Raw genomic sequence first — 20,467 nt, 5'->3', positions numbered from 1 at the left:
ATGTAGACTGCAAATCTGCGAAAGAAATCTTACAAAAAGATGTCAAAAACTTAGCTTCAAAACATATCTTTGCCAGATGGCAAGCTATTTTAAGCGTTTTTGACTTCGATATTGAATATATAAAAGGATCTAACAATTCTCTCCCTGATTTTCTTACTCGTGAATATTTGCAGGGAAGAACCTAACATGGCCTCCAGAGGCCCCTCCTCCTCCTCCTCACGAGGAAGAGGCAAAAGCAGAGAAAAGAATAAAGGTATTGTATAATTAAGCATGGATTAAATATGTTTATGGAAGGCTGAGCCTCCTGTTTTAATTCCTGTTTTTAATTTCTGTTAGTCAGAAATTTGAGTCAAAAAATCATTATAGGGACCCCTTTCATTAAGAAGCTCTTCCCCTATAATACTGACGTAGATGGCATTACTGTCCAGCATCTTGGACAGCCGATTTTATTCAAATTCTCTGAACCCCCCATAGAAAAGACTTTGAATGTCATATCCTACAAGGAGAAGCAGATTAACTTCCTCAAGGAAGAAATCTCTTACAAAACCATTGAGGTTCAATTACAACAACCTTCTGTCAAATCAAGGATTGAGAATATTTTGGAAGATATTCAATCTAACATCTGTTCTGATCTACCCAACGCCTTTTGGGAAAGGAAGAGCCATATGGTGGAACTTCCTTATGAAAAAGATTTTTCAGACAAACAGATTCCAACCAAGGCTAGGCCTATTCAAATGAATGAAGAACTTCTTCATTTCTGCCAAAAGGAAATCAATGATCTCCTTGAAAAGAAACTTATTCGCAGGAGTAAGAGCCCTTGGTCCTGTGCAGCCTTCTATGTCAACAAACAAGCTGAGATAGAACGGAGAAATCTGGAGAAACAACTCTTTTCCTTACAGATCTTAATCCGATGAAGGTTTGGAATTTCATATCTGCTTTAGCCAAGTAACCTGAGAGAATTTCTTCTGTAAGTTCTCCTTCAGTTTTCCTTTCTTTCAATCTTTTCAGTTTTTAAGTTTCAGTTTTTCAGTTTTTAAGTTTCAGTTTTGTAATCTATGTTTATGTAATATATATCTTGTTCAAGTTTTATTTTTCTGTTTATGGAAGGCTGAGCCTCCTGTTTTAGTTTTATTTTTCTGTTTATGGAAGGCTGAGCCTCCTGTTTTAATTCCTGTTTTTAATTTCTGCAATTTAATTTTCTGCAAAAAGCCCCTCCGTGGTGGCGTCCTACTTCTCTTAATCCTCTTCTCATCCCCTCCTTCTGCTTCCGACCCCCTCTTGGTGTATATATATATATATATATATATATATATATATATATATATATATATATATATATATATATATATATATATATTTGCAAGTGGTATTATTTTTGTATGTATGAATTTAGTTTGTTTTTTGAATCCAAAACTTTGTTTATAAGACCAGTAAGCTTTGGAATATATATTTGCTGGTTTGGATTCAACAACATTAGGTGTATATGAATTTCATGTACAGGTTGAGTTTCAGTGCTTGAGTTGTGTTTTCAAATTTTGGCTATGGTTTGTATTTTTATACAATTATTTAATATTTTAAATGAGTCAATTAAAATAATAAAGTCACAAAAGTGACCTCTTTTTATGGAGATTACTCGTAAGAAATATTAAAAGTTTGTGTGTGTTTATCCATGCGAGTATTAATGGACCCCAAAGGAAAAGTTAATGCTTGGCCGGATTTCATACACACCTGTGATGATAAACACGTGATAATTTTAAGGGTTTACATGTGAATGATAAATCAATCCAAGAAGGATTTGTTATTTGACATGATTTACTATCAATGTTTGATCATTACAACAAGAGTACCACTAGCAATTAGTATTACTATCAAAAGACATGATATTGATGGTGCACTAGGTATCTTGAGATGGGTTATGTCATTATTTGAACATATTGATGATTCAATTTTTCTTAATGTGAGTATATTTACAGCATTTTTTTTTGTTCTATTTTCAGCTACTATTGGTTCGATATCTGCTAATCTGAATTCGGTTCCGATCCTTGATGGAACAAATTTTAAGGACAACATGGAAATTGTTCTTGGCTGCATGGATCTTGACCTTGCACTAAAAAGGAGAAATTGTTCTTGGCTGCATGGAAATTGTTCTTGGCTGCATGGAAAGAGTTATTCCTCCATGAACATATACCTGTTTCCTTCAACCTTTCTCATGAGATGAGGATTCAGCAATCACCCCAAGGACTAGCTCATGACCTCTTCCAAATTGCAATTGAAAATCCACCCAGTTCCCATTGTGAGAAACATAATGACCACCAGAAAAATGAGAAACAATAATGCCCTCTGCAACTAAAATCCTGATGAACCACCCTACCCTCAACAACAGGTCTACAAGATAGAACCAGTTTCATAAACAAGGTAGCAGAATTTTCCCAAGCAAGCCTCCCCAATCTAATATTCATCCTCAAACCATTTTGAACGAGTTTCATACCCAGTAAAATATTGATGAGGAGTAAAATCCTGATTGGATGTCTTCTCAAATGACATTGATTCATAAGGTTGTAACTGAAAAATCTCTCATCGTGTGAACCTGATACCATTGACATTGTGACCGTACCTGTCACTGGTTTAGATAAAAATATCCACATGTTAAGGCAAAAAAAAACCAATATATCAGCATATTCCAGTATGATATATGCTGGCATCCTTTAACACTTATTTCCAGAATATGATTTATCATAGTTATTCATCCTATGTAGGGATACTATGGATCCTTCTAATCCCAAAAAGCCGGGTGGTTGTCCATGTACCATGAAATATTTGAAGGCCGAAGAGGTTGGTTTAAATGAGGACATGTTGGAATTTTTTAGGGCCAGTCAGTTCTATCAATTCCTGAGAGGAATGGTGAAGAGCCAAAATCTAAGAGAGAACTCTACAACTCTGACATTGACTATATGCTCAAGTTTCACGGATAAGAAGTTCAAGTTAAATGAAAACGGAACTTCAATAAGTTTTTGTGCTAGGGAGGTGGCGAATGTGTTGGGAATTAATGCAGGTGGAGTTCCTATGGAACTGGAAACCTTTCATTTTCCTGATTTTGTTTATGTTCTGAAGAGGGATTACGGAGATGAATTAACCAAAAAGGAGAAAATAAACAAAGATGATAAGTCAAAAATTGGAGTAGGGGAGAATACAAAGAGAGCCTTAAGCGCCAAATGCTTGAAGACAATTTTGAAGAATATGACATTGGATGATGTTCAACGGCAACCCCAGTACATGAAGCTGCTGCTGTTTTTTCTTGTTGATCAATTTTTAATTCCATCAAGTGAAAAAACCTATGTGAGGAGTATGATCTTTGAGCATGTCAATGACTTGAACAAGTTTGAAGGAGTGAACTGGGCTGAAGCGGTATTAAACCAAATTCATACTGCTGCTTCAAGAATTGCTGAGGGAAAACAGAACTTTGTTGCTTGTACTCCAGTTTTGGAGACAATGCTTTTTGAGAGAGTACCGAAGTTGCGACCAATGTTCTTCCCCAACTATGAAGAGGGCATTCCTGCTGTTTTCAAATTCAAAAGTCGTAGGAATGAAGAGTGGGGTAACATACTTGATAGTTTGACCAGTGAGGATGTAAGTTTTTGAATTCAAAGCTTTATTATTTTGTTTATGTACCATCTTTAATAACTATGTGTTTTATTTAATTTACAGGTTTTAGTGTGCCCCGACTGTGTGGTTGCTGCTGATCCGGCCGTCAAGGAATTAATTGTGTACAAGAGGAAGAAGAAATGCAAGAGGAACAAGAAAAATGATTTGCAAGAGACTCCTATTCTGAATGTAATTGGTAGGTGTTTCACGTCTCTGTAAATAATAGGTGTCTTCTTAACTGGTGGGTGTGTTTTTCATAACGAGTGGGTGTGTTATTCCAGCAGCTGCAGAAGTCCCACTTCTCACTGTGAATGAACAAATTCCAGAAGCTGATGAAGAAGCTCCTCTTCAAGAAGAAATTCAACCAACAGCAGAGCAGAATCTTCACAAGCAAGCCTCCTCAATCTAATATTCCTCAAACCATTTTGAACGAGTTTCATACCCAGTAAAATATTGATGAGGAGTAAAATACTGATTGGATGTCTTCTCAAATGACATTGATTCATAAGGTTGTAACTAAAAAATCTCTCATCGTGTGAACCTGATACCAATGACATTGTGACGGTACCTATCACTGGTTTAGATAAAAATATCCACATGTTAAGGCAAAAAAATCCAATATGTCAGAATGAACATATTTATTCTAGTATGTGAGCAACTTACTCACATGAGGATGAAAGCAGCCAATATCATTCAGTATAGATCGAAATTCTAAAGAGATGTATGTCATGGCTTGTTATCAGAAATAAATTCTATCAATGAGTAATTGGTTAATCTCACATCATTATACAAGTTTTCCAGAACTTACAAGTTTTTAAAATGTTATACCTAAGAACTATAGTGTTCAATATCAGCTTAATTGGCCAATAGATCAGTGGGAAATTTTAGCTGTCCAAAACACACTTTCTCTCGTATTCTACATTTCATCATTCAAGCCATTTACTAGACTCCTGGTAAAATCAGTAGGGTAATGTGAAAGTGGTTAACTGTTGGCAATTAAGCTTATTTAAGAAAAACACATGTGTTAGTAAGACACCAAAGTTCAGGATTCAACAGTAAACCGGCTGTCACATGGCACTAAGATTTGGAACACCTATTCCAGAAGGAGGTGATAATAGTATCTTGTTGATGTTTTTTGGTAGATAAGTGTGTATCCTGTTATGAGACAATAAGATGCATTCTGTTAGGAACATATAATATTGTTAGGAGCTTAGCATAAATTATGGGATTCATAAAATATCTATTTAAAAATGAGGGGAGTAGTACTAGTAGGGGAAAGTTCATGAGGGGTAGCTGGTTGCTACACACTAGTCTCACAATATCATAAAGGAATTAAGGTTTTCAATTTCATTCTATATTGCTATGGGTAGGAGCAACGGTGCTAAACTTTTTGATATGTTCATAAATCATAATCATTAAGTGGCTTTAGTAAAATTGGGAGAACATAATTAAACCTATTTTGCACAAGCTAAAGAAATGTAGGAGATCAAACTCTAACCCAGATTTGATACCCTTGACGAAGACCAACAAGAACTAAGTTAAACAAATACAGACAAAATAACCACTTGCCTAACTTCAGACTAACCTTGAAACCAGAATTAACAAAAAGCAGTAGCAGAAAGGCAACCAGAAATAAAAATATAGCATCTACAAACTTAACCATGCATCTCTTCTACTGCTTTATCATAATCTTGTCCTGTATTTTCAACCACCTGATTCCTATAAGAGAGAGAGAGAGGCATCAAATATTTGTTTACCTGCAAAGATGCACTAGTTTTCAAATATGGTATCTAACACCAGTGAGTTCAATCTGACAAAGAAACTTCTTTGTAAGACTTGCCCCTTCTTAGATATGCAAGTGATAAAAATGGAGTTTATACTGACGCTAAAAACACTTTAAAGAGAACTGAACTGCTCCTAGTGAAAGCAACATAAGACAATCTAATTAAGGCTGAAGGTTTTCATCATCCAACTCTAAACATCTTTTACATCTATCAGTTTTGACTCATTAGAATGCCCACAGCCCATGATAACAAGAAGCTCTAATCACACAAGGCAGCAAAAATTGAATATCATATTCATTCATACATGTCATTAAACAACATTCACTTTTTGTTCTCCAATTCATTCATGAATTACAGTACACAAAACAGATAGACTTAGTTAGCCTATATGGGCATATCACCAAAGCTGCAAGTACTAAAGCAATTTTTCTCAAATAACAGCAGACAAAGAAGACAGCCACTGAAGGTATAATCATTTTCATGGTATGCTGCTATAGGTACTAGTCATGGTACCTAAACTTTCTGATAGAATTGCAATCAATTAAGTTGTTTGGAAGATCAAAACATCCTCTATGCCAACTTTGATAGCCTTGATGAAGACTATGCCAAGAGCGCGTGAAAACAACTAAGCCAATCAGGTAAACAAAGAGACAAAATATCCCCTTTCCAAACTTGTCACTAAAACTATTGCATGCATCTACAAACATAACTACACATCCCCCCCTTTATTGCAATATCATAATCTTTTCCAATCTTTTTCAACCACCCGACTCATATAAGAGAGGCCTAAAATATCTATTTACCTGCACTGAATGTACTCTAATTCTCAAAGATTGTATCTAACAGTCTACGCCACTGAATTCAAAACGTTTGCACTGTGAGAGCTTTTCAAGGAAGACGCGGGAAGTCTTCAAATAAGAATTTTCATGTGTGCGGGTTTGTATATATTTGAAATTCAAATTAATCAATACTAACTCAATTATAATTTTAAAATATAATTAAATTAATTAATTGCATAAACAATAAAGAGTTAATCAATTTTTAATATCATACTTTTTTCAGGCTTGAATCAACATATTTGTACAAATTTCAACCCTATACATTAAAATTGAGACTGTATTATCACTTACATGTGGTTCTTTATCAACTTTTGAAAGTTCAAGTTCGACCTTATGACTTCATCCTTACAACTGATATAACTTATATACCACTACACCAACACCTTGGTTGCATTATCACCTATTAATACCATAGTTAAATCATATTTTCTTCTCAATAGAACCTCATTAATCTATATTAATGAGGAAATTGAGGGTCAAAATCAGCATAGCCAGAAAGAAACCTCATTATTAAATCAGATAAATACTAATTAATTTTCCAATTATTCTTTTAAATGAAGAATCCATTAACTAATAAGTGTGATCTATGGCAACGCAACTTTTTGGGGATTAAAAACAAGATGTTTCCATTGATGCATAAAACTCCCTACAGGTGATACAATTAGAGGTAGATCAGAATTACATTATCCCAAACCCATTTAATCTTTCCATCACACAAGAAAGACCTAAACAGCAATATACACACACACACACACACACACAAATGAAACCTTAATTAATTAACTAAAAACATTAACCAAAACCAAATCTAAGCTTTCTTAGGCGATTTCACACCCTTCTTAGCCGGAGACTTAGGCTCCTTGGCAACCTTCTCAGCAGTCTTCTTCGGCAGAAGCACAGGGTTAATATTCGGAAGAACACCGCCATGAGCAATAGTCACACCAGCAAGCAACTTCCCAAGCTCCTCATCGTTCCTCACAGCAAGCAGCACATGCCTCGGGATAATCCTGTTCTTCTTGTTGTCACGCGCCGCGTTTCCAGCCAATTCAAGCACCTCAGCCGCGAGATACTCCAGAACAGCGGCGAGGTACACCGGAGCGCCGGTTCCCACGCGCTGAGCGTATCGGCCTTTCTTCAAGTAGCGGCCGATTCTTCCGACGGGGAATTGGAGACCGGCTTTGATGGATCTGGAAACTGGCTTCTTCTTTGGGCCGCCGATCTTTCTCCCTCCGGCGCCTTTCTTTGCCTTTCCTGTGGTGGTGTCCATTGCCGGAACCCTAGATTGTAGCGGAGGAGGATAAGAAAATTTGTGAGCGGTGACGGTGGTTGGTGGTGGTGAGATGGAAGTGGATGATGCGTTGGCGCGGTTTTATAGGGCTTCGTGAGTGGCATTGTTGCGGTCGCAGTAAGGATTTTGGGTAGATGGAGAAATGTGGACTGTTGGATTGGATCTTATCGACGGCTCAGGATGGCCAGCCTGGCGATCCGTGTAGTGCCTGCCAGCTTGGCGATCCGTGTAGTGTCTCGTTCCAAATCTTGGTTTGGTTCAAATTATTTTAGCTCATTTTTTCTAACATCGGAAAATATAGCTCATTCAATTGATGTGGAAAAATAATAAAAACAGTTACTTTTAAAAAAAAATTAAATGGTCCTCAAATAATTATTTGAAATACAATTTATAGTGTGGATTAAAAATGAAATAAATAAATTGAATATTTAGATATTTGAATATCTTAATACTTTTTTCAAAGAAGAAGTTGTTTCGACAATTTTGAGTGTAAAACAGTAATTTAATAAATCGATACATAAGAGTGAAATTTTATACACGGTCATTTCAATAAATTTGTTAGTAATTTAATAGGAAATCAATCTTGACTCCTGACTGGTTTTAATCTTCATTGTTTGTTATTTTCTGCGTAGACTTAATAGATGCTCAATCTTGCTCGTGATTTTTCTTTCGGATCTTACTCTAAAATTGTGTTGCCTTAAGGTTTCCTCCCTGCGTCGTTTTCCTTGGGTTGTTTGCCTTATATATGTTTTCCAACCATTTCTTCAAAGTCGTAGGGGTTGCTAAGAAATCTTAAGCATCCAACTTCCTGCCTTTTTTGTTGTTGTTTTCTTAGTGTTATCCAACCCTTTGTTCACCGTCACAGAGATTATCGCTAAATCTTAAGAACCCAATGCATCTACCATTTTCTTTGTCGAAGAGGTCGCAAAGAAATCATAAGCGTTGCAGCACTACTACCATGAAAAGGTAAGGGTCCCTTTCTCCTGGATGATCTGAGTGTTGACATTCTCCAAAGATGCTTATAGTATACCTCATTCTTCCGCTTTTCAACTCAAGTAAGAGCGAGAGTATTTTTTTTTTCAAAAGTAGCATTGGATAGTTTTTTCAAGTTAGAATCTTGATCTTGCTTCTATACTTCTTTTTCTTTTAGGGAATTTGTCAAAGAGGAGGCTTTAGACTCAACATTAGAACATTTAGTTCTTAGCTCCTCAACTGAGTTTTAGACGGTCAATCTTTAGACGCACGTCTCTATTGTTTAACAATGGCTGAAGCCTCAGAAAATATTTGGCACAAGCCTCAGAACAGTCAACATAAGCAAGTATACAACATATCAAAACATGTCAACATATCAATCAATTGCCAATCAACTTAAACACATTCATCTCAAACGCATGCAGTGCGATTAAAGTAGGCAAGATTCAAAGACGCTCTAAAGCTGAGTTACCCTAACCTTTTATGTCTCCATCCAAGCTCGACTTAGCAATCCAATCCAAAATCAAGTTCTCGAACTCAGCAAGTTCCCTGAAGCTTCTTCCTCCATCGTGAAAGCTCGCCGCTTGCTCCAAAATCTCTCCCCTTAGCTCAACTCGTTCCAAACCTTAAGCAAAGTATCATTGCTTAGTCACTACGAAGTAATATAAACTATTAACACTAAACAAAACCCGAAAAGAAACTTTAGATGCTTCAGAGTTTGACGTTTAGGCACGAATGGACAACAGGAGCTACAGAACTCGGAACGACACGAAACCAAAGCCAAAGTTTTGAAAACTTAAAGGGCTACAATAACCATCAGGCCATGCTTGCCCAGAAATTATTTTTCTCCCAATCCTAACACATACAAGTCTCGGTCACTATCCAAAACAGGGTTTCCCGAACTTTTTCATTTTCCCCCAATTGAGGTCGCGGGTTTGCAAGAGGAGAGGGAGATCTGGTTCTAGAGCATATTATTTCCCAAACACACATTCAATGTAAGACCTGGTTCTAGAGCATATTATTTTAATAATAATATTAAATAATATTATGTGAATTGTTTGTGTTATATGTGATATCATGCCTTTAGAAAGGTAAATTATTTTATTAGGGACATATTGGACCTTAATAATACCTAGATGATGATGTACTCATCATTATGGTTGTTTTGACTGTAATATTGCTAGGGTTTCGTGACAGCGACGTTTTAGGTCAAAAATGCCCCGACGGTGGTGATGAGTTGGCGAATCGCGTCGGCGAGGATGATTTTGTGGGCCACACCTTATGGAATGGTGTTGGGCATGGTTCTAAGAATATTCCATGAGGGAATATTCCTTTCTTTTATTTTTGAGGGTTTTATTTAGATAAAATGTATTTAATTATTTTTAAACCTATGATTTATTAAATAAATAATTTAAAAAAATATTTTGAGCATTTAAGAAGGGGCTGGACTAAATTCTTGGTGGGAAATGGAAGAGGAATTTTTTAATTTAAGTTAAAAGTCAAAAATTGAGAGTTATTGCTAATTGGAGCAAATTGTGGGATTTTCCTTTAAGTTTCCTTAATGAAGGGACTTGATTTTGGATAAAAATATTTTATGGGGAATTTTTTAAAAATAAAATATATTTTATTTAGGTCCTTGGAGGCCTGATTTCATAACTCCTAAAAATTAGGGTTTTAAGTGGCATTTTTAAAAGGGATTTAATCAAGAAGCAAGCCAAAATTTGCGGTAATGCTTGTTGACACGACTGATAAGTCGTGCAAATCACACGACCAGTGTAATTCTCCTTTTTCCAAGTAATAGACTTTTTTCTCCCTCTCCTCTGCCTTTATTTCCATGATGTTGATTGGTTGTTTTGAAAGGTAGTGCATGATAGTGCACCAATGGGTTGTGCTATATAGCATTACCCCAAAATTTGAGGACTTAGGTCCCGTTTGGAAACACAGCTTAATAAAGCGCTTATGGTCATAAGCACTTATACATAAGCTATTTTAAATTTTTTATTGAAATAAATTGAAAATAAGCTATATATAAGCATAAGCTCTTTTTCATAAGTTATCCTGAATATCTTATGAAAATAAGCTGGCCATAAGCTGTTTGCATAAGCTCTCCCAAACACTGGCATAAGAGCTTATGCTATCATATAAGCTCAAATAAGCTCTTCCAAACGGGGCCTTAATCAAGGAAGGTTGGAAGAGTCTAGAAACCCTAGGATGGGCTGAGAATTTCGTGGATTTGGGCTGCTACTTGGGGAGGAAGAAAATAATTTAATGCTTGGCTCTCATCCCTCAATATAAATAGAGCTCTTCCCCCTCTCATTTCTTCACACTACTCACCAAGCTTCTCTTGCTTGCCTAGCCGTGAGTCTCTTTCTCCCTATCTTGTAATTCTTTTGGTTTTATTTCTTGTTTTCTTATTTGATTAGAGGAGACTCTGGTCATTCTTATTATGATCTGTGGCCACAGTGCATACTTATCTTCCACATCTAGAAGAGAATGGTCATTTGATCTTATAATCAATGAAAAGTTTGTAGAAATAGTGTTTTCTTCAAAGTGTTCTTATGATGTTCTTCCATATTCATAACAACATTATTAGACAGAGCTTTTGATCTCCAAAGCATGAAGACTATGTGAAAATTATGTTTTTCTTCAAAGTGTTCTTATGATCTTCAAACAAAATATTTTAGAAAGAAGGTTTTGATCTTATGAAAGAGAAATTTTTGGTTTTCCAAGGTTTTTCAAAGAGGATTTTGAAATTCCAAGCGGTATGGGTATATCATCGCTTATATGGTAACGTTACTCTGTCCATTCGTTGGTAGGAACTTTCCGAGTGTAGACATAGCTTCAAGGAGCAACCCGAGACTTTTAGGAAAGCGTACCTTCGAGGTAAGGGCACTTCGGCTATGACTTATAATTCTTCATTGTGATTGTATGACTAGGAAATGTTAAGGACCATATGCTAGATGAATATGCCAGTAAGGGTACCTTGGCCCAGAGATATTGTTTGTGGTTGTGATTGCTAGACATAACATGATACTAGGGTTATCAATGTTCTATGAGCTATAAATGCTATATGATTACTGATGCGGTAAATGTTAGTTGTTGTTATTATTAACATGCCTATATGACTAGGGTGTTAGCTTCATTTATTGTTATGCATGCAAGTTATAACTGTTATGAGATTTTGTTCATATGAGATGAACGTGAAAGGCTTAGGGTCTGGTGATGATGACTGACTTGCATGACATGCATATGTGGACCAAGTGTCTGGATTGAGCTTGGTAGGCTACGACTAGTTCCTAGATTGGGCTAGTCGGTGGTGACGTTCAGGGGATGGATCTGAACAAGGACGAACGTGATACGACAGTGCGTCGGAGAGGTCCAACCCCGATCATCAAACTGTTGGGAAGCGATGCGTTGGAGAGGTCCAACCTCGATCGTGAAGTCATGTTCGTCCCGACTTTCCATGAGGGATGCATGCCGACGCGTCGGCATGCGTCGGTATACTACCCTATCAATACAAGTTCTTCCCTAAGCTAACATACACAAATAGTATACCCTACTTATGACACGTGTGTGTTAGAAGTTGATCCTTGCTTGTTTGTTGTTTGTTGTTTGTTGTTTGGGGCGTTTAACGCCTAGACAACGAGCATGCGTGTGATCAGTCGAGATGCGGCTCTACACCAGCTTGATGTGGACGACGACATGTTTTGGGACATCGACCACTTGACTGATGGTTCAACTATAGGATTGGCGAGAGTAGAGGACGCGAGACAATATGACGCGAGCGCTGGAGGAGGCCTTGGAGGCACGTGGATTATGAGTCGGGTATTGAGTGTGAGATTGAGTCTGTACTTGGGGGTGAGCCGAGTTTGCTTATAGGGTTCAAACCTAACCTAGAGACCTTCTTGTTGTGTTGGCTCGGGGGCGGTCGAACACTAGTTTACCTTTATGCCTTTAAAATTGAAGGAATTATTTGTAATCAAGATTTTATTAATAAAATGAAATTATTCAGTCCATTTACTCCTTCAGTTATTTCTTTTTGTTAAACTAATGTGTAAAAAGGTTTTTTATTCCGGCTAAAATTTACCCACGTTTTTGGAAAAAAGTTACTAAAGTGACCCTCGAGAATTAGGGATGTTACATCCAAAACCTATCAGAATCAATGCCAAACGCTTGTTTGGTTACTACTTTACTTTCCCGAATTCAAAACAAATATTGGTTTAAAATCTATTAAAAAATGTTTCGTTCTGCTGTCAAAAGTAGGGGACAATATCTGATCCTTTCAATTAAGCTAGTGAAAGAGGAGTAGTTTGGGTACGGCGAAGCACGCATGGTACGTAAGTGAATACAGATAACGTGAGTTTGTACTGATATGCTTTCGAGGTGTGTAGCGAGGATTACTCCATTTATTAAGAAAGGACGCGAGGGGACTTGTTTGTTTACAGAGGGAGTACTTTCTTCTCTATTGTGCGTTCTATTATTGCCTCCTATTCCTGAGGGAGTGATCGGATTAAGCCGCGTGACGATACCCAAAAAAATATAAATATAAGGATTTATTTTCTTCTTAATGGACCACACCTATAAATAGGACGCTTCTAGATCTATCTATTTGGTAAAGTAAAGAGAGATGAATTTGCAACATTTAAGAACAATAATTTAAAATCTAAAAATAAAAAAATATGTTGAGATTTTAGTTTTAAAAATTGAAAATGAAACCTGCATATACAGTGCCTGTTTGGTTTTCAGTTAGGAAGTCTGTTTAAAGCATTGGAATTCGAGATCACGATTTCCAATGCACATTCAGCCAACGAAATGCACTTGTTGGGTTGAGTGAATGTGCTGAAAACCAAGCTCATAGTATACACCCGATTTTTATGTCTTTTTTTAGCAAGTAACCATTAGACCATATACAATGGATGGTTTAATTGAGTGTTGAATTTTGTTGAGTGGGTTTAATGGTTGTTGAAGTGTGTTGAAAGGGATGAGAGAGAAGAAAATTGTTGAAGTTTTTCAACAAAATTTAAGTGCCTGCGGTGTGCCACATGGCGCGAGGCCAGTGGCCACCGCTGGCGCGTGCAGCACACGCGCAGACAAGGCGCGTGACGCGCCTTGTCTGCAGGAAAGAGAAAGTCTTTTTTTTTGCTTGCCACGTGTCAGCTTCTGATTCGTGGCTCCAGATTTCTTTTACTCTTATCTTTTGAACTCAATTATTTCATCAAAAAAAATATTTTCTGAAAAAAAAAATTATACCAAAATTCATGATTTTTTTTCCTCTATAAATAGAGACTTGGTTCGTTTGATTTGGACACAGAAAAAAAATCAAGTTTTTCACCCTCTTATTATCTCTCTCACCATCTTATTTATCTATCTATTAGCATTTGTTTTGAAATGGATCCCAACAATCACCATTTCAATTTAAAAAAAAATAAATTGTTAAGTGTTTATTGTTTTAATTTAATTTAAATCGATAATTGTAATTTTATGTAATGATAAAAACAAAAATATAAAATTAAATAAAAATGTGAAATAAAAAAGTGGTGGGGTAGGGTGAGTGGTGAGTGGTGGGGTAGGGTGTTGAGAGTTAAGTAAAACCATTGGAGTGTGTGTTTGGTTCAGCTTCTGAAACGTGGATCTGGGCCTAAAAATGGATCTGAGCCCCAAACGTGGATCTTCCATGCTTTAAAGATGTTTGGGTACTTCAATCTGAAAATTGATTCAGTAACAAAACGTGGATCCAACTGAAGCAAGCAAGAGTAGCTTTTGCGTGGAGGGGATCCGGATCTGAGCCTGTGAGATATTTTGGTCCATCTTACCCTTCCCACTCTTTATTATCAATACTGACCAATGATCTATATTCTGTATTTTAATGGTTTAGGACATAGCAGCGTGAGCTTGAGGAGAAATTGAGAGATAAAATTGGTAATGTTAAATTACCACCGCTTGTTCTGTGGCACGGGTAGGGTAGGAATTAGGAAGGTAAAACCATGGGCTTATTTTTTTTTAGAAAAGCACCATATGGGCCTTTAGTGTTTGGGTAACTTTTTAGAAAAGCAAAACCACCGTTTCTTTTTTTTATAAAAATGGATTTTGGAAGGAAACAAATGCCAAATGGAATACAATACTCTTGTACTAATTAAATTAAATTAAACTTTAGAAATCATACAAATCAAGTTATTTTCTTATTTTAATGTGTTATTTATTTTATGCATACTCTATTTTGATTATACCCATTTTGGTCATTACATACCTAAAAACAATTCTAATCAAATCATTCTAGTAAATGTATCCAAACATAAATCACGTCGCTCAAACCCACGTTTACCGATCCAATTATGACCAGATCCAATTATGGCTAGATCCAATTCTACTAACGCTGATCCAAACACACACGGAGTGAGTAATTGTTGAAAGAGTGTTGAATTGGAGAGAGAAAATAATGTGAAGTGTTGGGAAGAGAAAAGTAGGGTAGAAAAAGGTTAAACAAAACATTTTTTGCTTAACCATTAACCATTGTATATGGTCTTATAATGTCGAAAGGGAGACATTGTTGACTTTGAAACATCACAGGTGGTCGCCGGCTCTGGCAGCACTCCATGTCGGTGCCGATGAAAATTTCTACTTGAACTATCTCTGTCTTGTTGCACTACAAATCGGAGGAGGAGGAACCCTGAAACATCGAGTAATCAATGGAGAAAGAAGTGGAGCTTTCTTCATCAGCTGAACCTAAAATGGCTTCCCAACCCCAACAGCACAAGGGTGGCTTCGTTACCATGCCTTTCATCATAGGTTTGTTCCTCCATGATTGAATTCTTGTTGTTTCATGCTTTTGGATGCTGATTTTAGTGAATGAATGATTTGCAGCAAATGAAGCACTTGCGAGGGTGGCAACGTTGGGTCTGTTGCCAAACATGGTATTGTATTTGATGGGGAACTACCATCTTCATTTATCCCAAGCTACCTACATACTACTTTTATCAGTTGCAACCACTAATTTCATGCCTCTTCCTGGCGCTTTCATTGCTGATTCTTATCTGGGTCGGTTCCTTGCTGTTGGTTTAGGTTCCATCATCACTTTCCTGGTAGGTGTTTCTTTGCCATCACACCCCTTGTGATTTTCAAAGCTTTGGTGAATTGTAGAAAGATGAGTAAGCTATCTTGAAGTACTTATGCACTTCACACAAGATTAGATTAACACTATTAGGATGCATTTGGTGAGCATAAGATTCATAAGTTAATTTGAGGAACATATTGAAATAGCTCAAATTATTTGGAAGATATCATTTGAGCTTATCTTAGAGTATAAATGCCAATGTAATCGTTAGTGAGAGTTTATGTAAATAGCCTATGACATAACCATAAGCTATTTTGAGCTTATTTTCAGAAACTGTTCAGATTAGCTTATGAATAAGAGTTTATGCTTTTCCATAACCTGTCTTCAGCTTATTCCAATAAGTTTCTCAAATTAGCTTATGAATGAGCGCTTATGCGAGCTTATTGCCATAAGTAATTTACCCAAACACACCCTATATATAGGTATAAGTGCTTAGTCATAAGATAATCTGAGAAGCTTATGAAAATAAACTCAAATGAACTATTTTAAGTTTAAACAGGGTCTTAGTTTCCTTTTAACTGTCCTTACTTTTTTTTTTCTTTGGAAGAAATAAGTCTGCATATAGGGTTACTACTTACTACTACCGGACATTGAAATTAGTTAAGGAAAACCTAGTTGATTTGATGGTCTCAAAGTGATTCTGTAATAAAAGAAGACTTTTTCCCCCTTTTGATAACAGGGAATGACACTCTTGTGGCTAACAGCCATGATCCCACAGGCACGTCCTCCTCCTTGCAATCCTGCGACTGAAAGCTGTAAATCAGCAACGACTGAGCAAATGACAATGTTAATCTCTTCCCTTGCTCTCATGTCCATTGGAAATGGTGGCCTTCAATGTTCCATAGCATTTGGTGCAGACCAGGTGAATAGAAAAGATAATTCTGATAACCAGAGGGCACTGGAAATATACTTTAGCTGGTATTATGCTTCCTCAGCTATTTCTGTCATCATTGCCTTCACGGGAATAGTATATATCCAAGATCATCTTGGATGGAAACTAGGTTTTGGAGTCCCAGCAGTGCTTATGTTCTTATCCACTTTCTTCTTCTTCCTTGCATCTCCTATCTATATAAAGAATGAAACACACAGCAGCTTATTCACCGACTTCTTACGAGTGATTGTTGTGGCCTACAAGAACAGGAAACTTCGGTTACCGTCTAAGAAATCAGCAGGAATGTATCATCAGAAGAAGGACTCTGATCTTGTTTTTCCAACTGATAAACTAAGGTTGAATCACATGTCCACATTACTGCCTTGTTATCTTTTACTTATTTGGCAGATAAATAATACTGTATACTAAACTTTGGGAAATTCTTTGTTTTATAGGTTTCTGAATAAAGCTTGCTTCATTAAAGATCCAGAAAAAGATATAGCCTCTGATGGATCAGCTTCAAATCCATGGAGTCTCTGCACAATAGATCAAGTAGAAGAGCTAAAGTCCATTGTTAAAGTTATTCCCCTATGGTCTACAGGAATCTTGATGTCACTTAACATTGGAGGCTCGTTTGGATTGCTGCAAGCAAAATCCCTGAACAGACATATCACCCGGAACTTCGAAGTGCCAGCAGGTTCTCTTACTGTAATTATGATATTTACAATATTTATATGGATGGCACTTTATGATCGTGTCATCATTCCTCTAGCATCGAAGCTCAGAGGAAAACCAGTTAGGATAAGTGCCAAGAGAAGAATGGGAATTGGGTTGTTTTTTTCGTTTCTCCACCTGGTAACAGCAGCTATTGTTGAGACTACAAGGCGAAAAAGAGCAATCAGTGAGGGATACATTAATGATACTCATGCAGTGTTGAACATGTCTGCAATGTGGCTTTTTCCTCAACTTTGCTTAGGTGGCATAGCTGAAGCATTCAATGTAATAGGCCAAAATGAGTTCTTCTATACCGAGTTTCCTAAGACTATGTCGAGCATCGCTTCATCCCTTTTTGGACTGGCAATGGCGGTAGGTTACGTGTTATCGTCTTTGGTATTTAGAATTGTGGAGAACGTTACTTCAAGAGGGGGTAAGGATGGATGGGTTTCAGATAACATTAACAAGGGTCGTTATGACAAGTATTATTGGGTTCTTGCTTCATTGAGTGCTGTCAATATACTCTATTATCTAGTATGCAGTTGGGCTTATGGTCCTACTGCTGATCAGGAATCAAAGGTAACTGAAGAAAATGATTCAAATGAGGAAGAATTACCATTAATAGAATTTGGGACTCAGGCTCGACATGACAAGTCAGGTTAGTGAAGAAATTTTAAGTTCTTTATAATGTAAAGTTTGTACACTAGCTGTAACTTATAAAAATTCGGATCCACCTTACAATGAAATGAGTTTTGGTGTTTACAATAAATGAGAATGCTAGCTAGCTTCTATGTATCCTGTGTGAGCTGCCACTATTAAAGACAAAAGATTCATATTTAGGATCCTTCACATGCGTGTCAAGCTACAAATTATTAAGGAATGTTTTAGTTACTGAATGATATCGTTTTTGCTGTATTCTGAATCTCAGATTTATATATTCTCAGGCATAATACCAGAGCATACTTATAAGATAAATAGATCGTGCATTATGATGATCTTCAGTACTTTTTCTTGTATCTTAGCTTGTTCTTCATCCAATTAATTTGTTTGTGAATATAAATAGATCGTGCATTATGATAATCACTTGTAGCAATGCGTTTCTTTCTTTCCTTTTTCATAAACTTTTTAGGTCTTCTGCAGTAGTTTTTTTTGGTTTTCGAAGGCATCCCCACCGCATGTAGCCATGAAACTAATTCCTTCGAGCCTTGTAGATCACATTGAGCCAATAAGTCTGTTCCAGCAAATCATTTTCCATACACATCACTCAGGAATCAAACCCTTGACTAAATGTTTATGTACCAACTGTGCTAGACCTTGTTAGCGTAGATATTCAATTCAATACTTCCTAGAAAAATAAATGTCATACATAGTTCTTTATGATGCAATGACACTAGTTCGGAAGAATACGGGTATAGTAAGGAGGGTATAGAAGCACAAGAAAGTTCATTCTTGTTTGTTCCTGTTTGGAAGAGCTGATTTGAGCTTATTTGATAACATAAACGCTTATGCCAGTGTTTGAAAGAGCTTATGCAACTGTTTTGAGTTTTTTTTCATAAGCTATTCAGGATAGCTTATGAAAAAGAGTTTATGCTTAGATAGCTTATTTTAAATTTCAATAAACTTTTTAACATAGCTTAATTAAGCTGTTTTCTCAAACGGGACTATTACCCTCCAACTTTGAAAGTTTAACTTCCACGGCTTATCTGTATGTATATAGTAATTTATTTCAAAAGTTTTTACCCATATTGTCAGTTACTATTTTAATCTTTGAATTCTGATTTTTCAACAAACAATTTAAGTTACTGTTTAAATCCTCTTAATTCAGTTTATTTGTTATACTTTTAAATGTTTCGTTACTAACTTTTGTTCTTTCTAAACTGTGGTGCGTTTTATTTACTACGTAATTGATTGTTTTTAAGTCTCATGTAACATCTTGTTTCATTTAAAGCTTAAACTGCTGTTAAGCAGGTTTTTGAAAAGTTGAATAGTGATATATATAAATACATGCTGCCAGCGCCAGATAAAGGTGGAAGTTGCTAAATGTTTTTCCCTTTATCTTTTTGTATTTTCTTAATTTAGTGTTCTTCTTCCCAATTCTATTTTCTGACGAACTAGTTGGAAGGGCCTGCTATATTTTGAGAAGTTGTGGCATCTTAGACGTGTAAACTCTTGAGAAGATCTCCTCAATAAGAACCATAACAAACATGGTTCTGTGTCTCATAACTTGTAGGTCATCACCAATTATAAATAAAGGGACCTCCCTCACAAAAAAAGTATGCACTCATTCTCCGTACTTTCTCTTTGCTCAGTTATTTACTAACTTGAACGTCAGAGTATCTTTAATTTATAGATGACTCCCGCTCGCTTACCAAATTAGCTACAGAGCACGAAGAAAGGATGATGGAATGGAGAAAAGGAGAGAGCGAGAGTTAAATTAATGATTGACTCCCAATAATTGGACTACAGGTCCACAGTTGCTGGGTGAATGGTATTGTGTACCCATTAAGCATGACTCTTTAGATTAAAGAAAAGTGAGTTGTTATTCGGACCGCAACATCTATTCGTACTCTACAAACTGCAAAAATACTTAAATGTTTTAAAAAAATATATAAAAAATTCTCATCCCCCATCCTTACATTATCTCCTCTCCTTTCCTCTTTTCTCTTTCTTCCGTCGCCACCACCACAACCACCGTCATCACCACCGCCGACCACAACCGCCACCACCCACCACCACCACCACCACAACCTCCATCTCCTCCTCTCTCATCTTTTGCCGTTGTTGTTTGTCAGTAATTTTTTTCTGCAACTAAACGCATTTGAAAAGTGCATTTTGCTGCAAAATTGTAATATCATATGATTTTTAAAAATTATGAGACCCCCACAGTAAATCAAGATAGAATATGTAGAGATTTATGGTGATTTTTTTTTTAGATTCAAAATAAAATACCAGATAAAGAAATTTGGCTTAAATACACATATCTTAGGTCCTTATCCGAAGGTCCTATAGAAGAAAGACCTAGAAGGAAGTAGTGGTGATTTCTCAAAATGAAATGGAAATGGCTTCCCAAAACATTTCACAAAAACCACAAAAAAGCAAGGGTGGCCTTGTCACCATGCCTTTCATCATAGGTAAAACAAAACTCACCCCACATCATCATCACAAATAAATTAAACATGGATTATATTGTATGTGATCATGTCATTTTGTTTGATGTTGTTGTTAATGTTGGTGTGAGTGGCAGCA

The 20,467-nt window shown here is 36.4% G+C and overlaps 2 protein-coding genes across 2 annotated transcripts; one reads left to right on the top strand and one right to left on the bottom strand.

Annotated features, from left to right (window-relative positions):
- Window positions 1–6,864: 6,864 nt before the first annotated feature.
- LOC130745921 (histone H2A-like) lies at window positions 6,865–7,624 on the bottom strand. Its single transcript, XM_057598349.1, has one exon. The coding sequence runs from the start codon at window positions 7,530–7,532 to the stop codon at window positions 7,074–7,076; it is 459 nt and encodes a 152-aa protein (XP_057454332.1). The 5' UTR covers window positions 7,533–7,624; the 3' UTR covers window positions 6,865–7,073.
- Window positions 7,625–15,060: 7,436 nt separating this feature from the next.
- On the top strand, window positions 15,061–18,136 carry LOC130745919 (protein NRT1/ PTR FAMILY 1.2-like). Its single transcript, XM_057598348.1, has 4 exons — window positions 15,061–15,311; window positions 15,387–15,604; window positions 16,316–16,863; window positions 16,963–18,136. The coding sequence occupies exons 1-4, from the start codon at window positions 15,212–15,214 to the stop codon at window positions 17,882–17,884; spliced, it is 1,788 nt and encodes a 595-aa protein (XP_057454331.1). The 5' UTR covers window positions 15,061–15,211; the 3' UTR covers window positions 17,885–18,136.
- Window positions 18,137–20,467: the final 2,331 nt, after the last annotated feature.

Source organism: Lotus japonicus, chromosome 3 (assembly GCF_012489685.1).
Source record: "Lotus japonicus ecotype B-129 chromosome 3, LjGifu_v1.2".
Taxonomy (NCBI): domain Eukaryota; kingdom Viridiplantae; phylum Streptophyta; class Magnoliopsida; order Fabales; family Fabaceae; genus Lotus; species Lotus japonicus.
Note: the sequence above shows the minus strand (reverse complement) of the source record. Positions and strands in the feature narration are given on the sequence as shown.

Excerpts from the sequence above, each read along its gene's own strand:
- LOC130745921 (XM_057598349.1), bottom strand. The coding sequence starts at position 7,532 with ATGGACACCACCACAGGAAAGGCAAAGAAAGGCGCCGGAGGGAGAAAG.
- LOC130745919 (XM_057598348.1), top strand. The coding sequence starts at position 15,212 with ATGGAGAAAGAAGTGGAGCTTTCTTCATCAGCTGAACCTAAAATGGCT. Across the intron at positions 15,312-15,386 it reads TACCATGCCTTTCATCATAG|CAAATGAAGCACTTGCGAGG; the intron begins GTTTGTTCCTCC and ends AATGATTTGCAG. Across the intron at positions 15,605-16,315 it reads GTTCCATCATCACTTTCCTG|GGAATGACACTCTTGTGGCT; the intron begins GTAGGTGTTTCT and ends TTTTGATAACAG.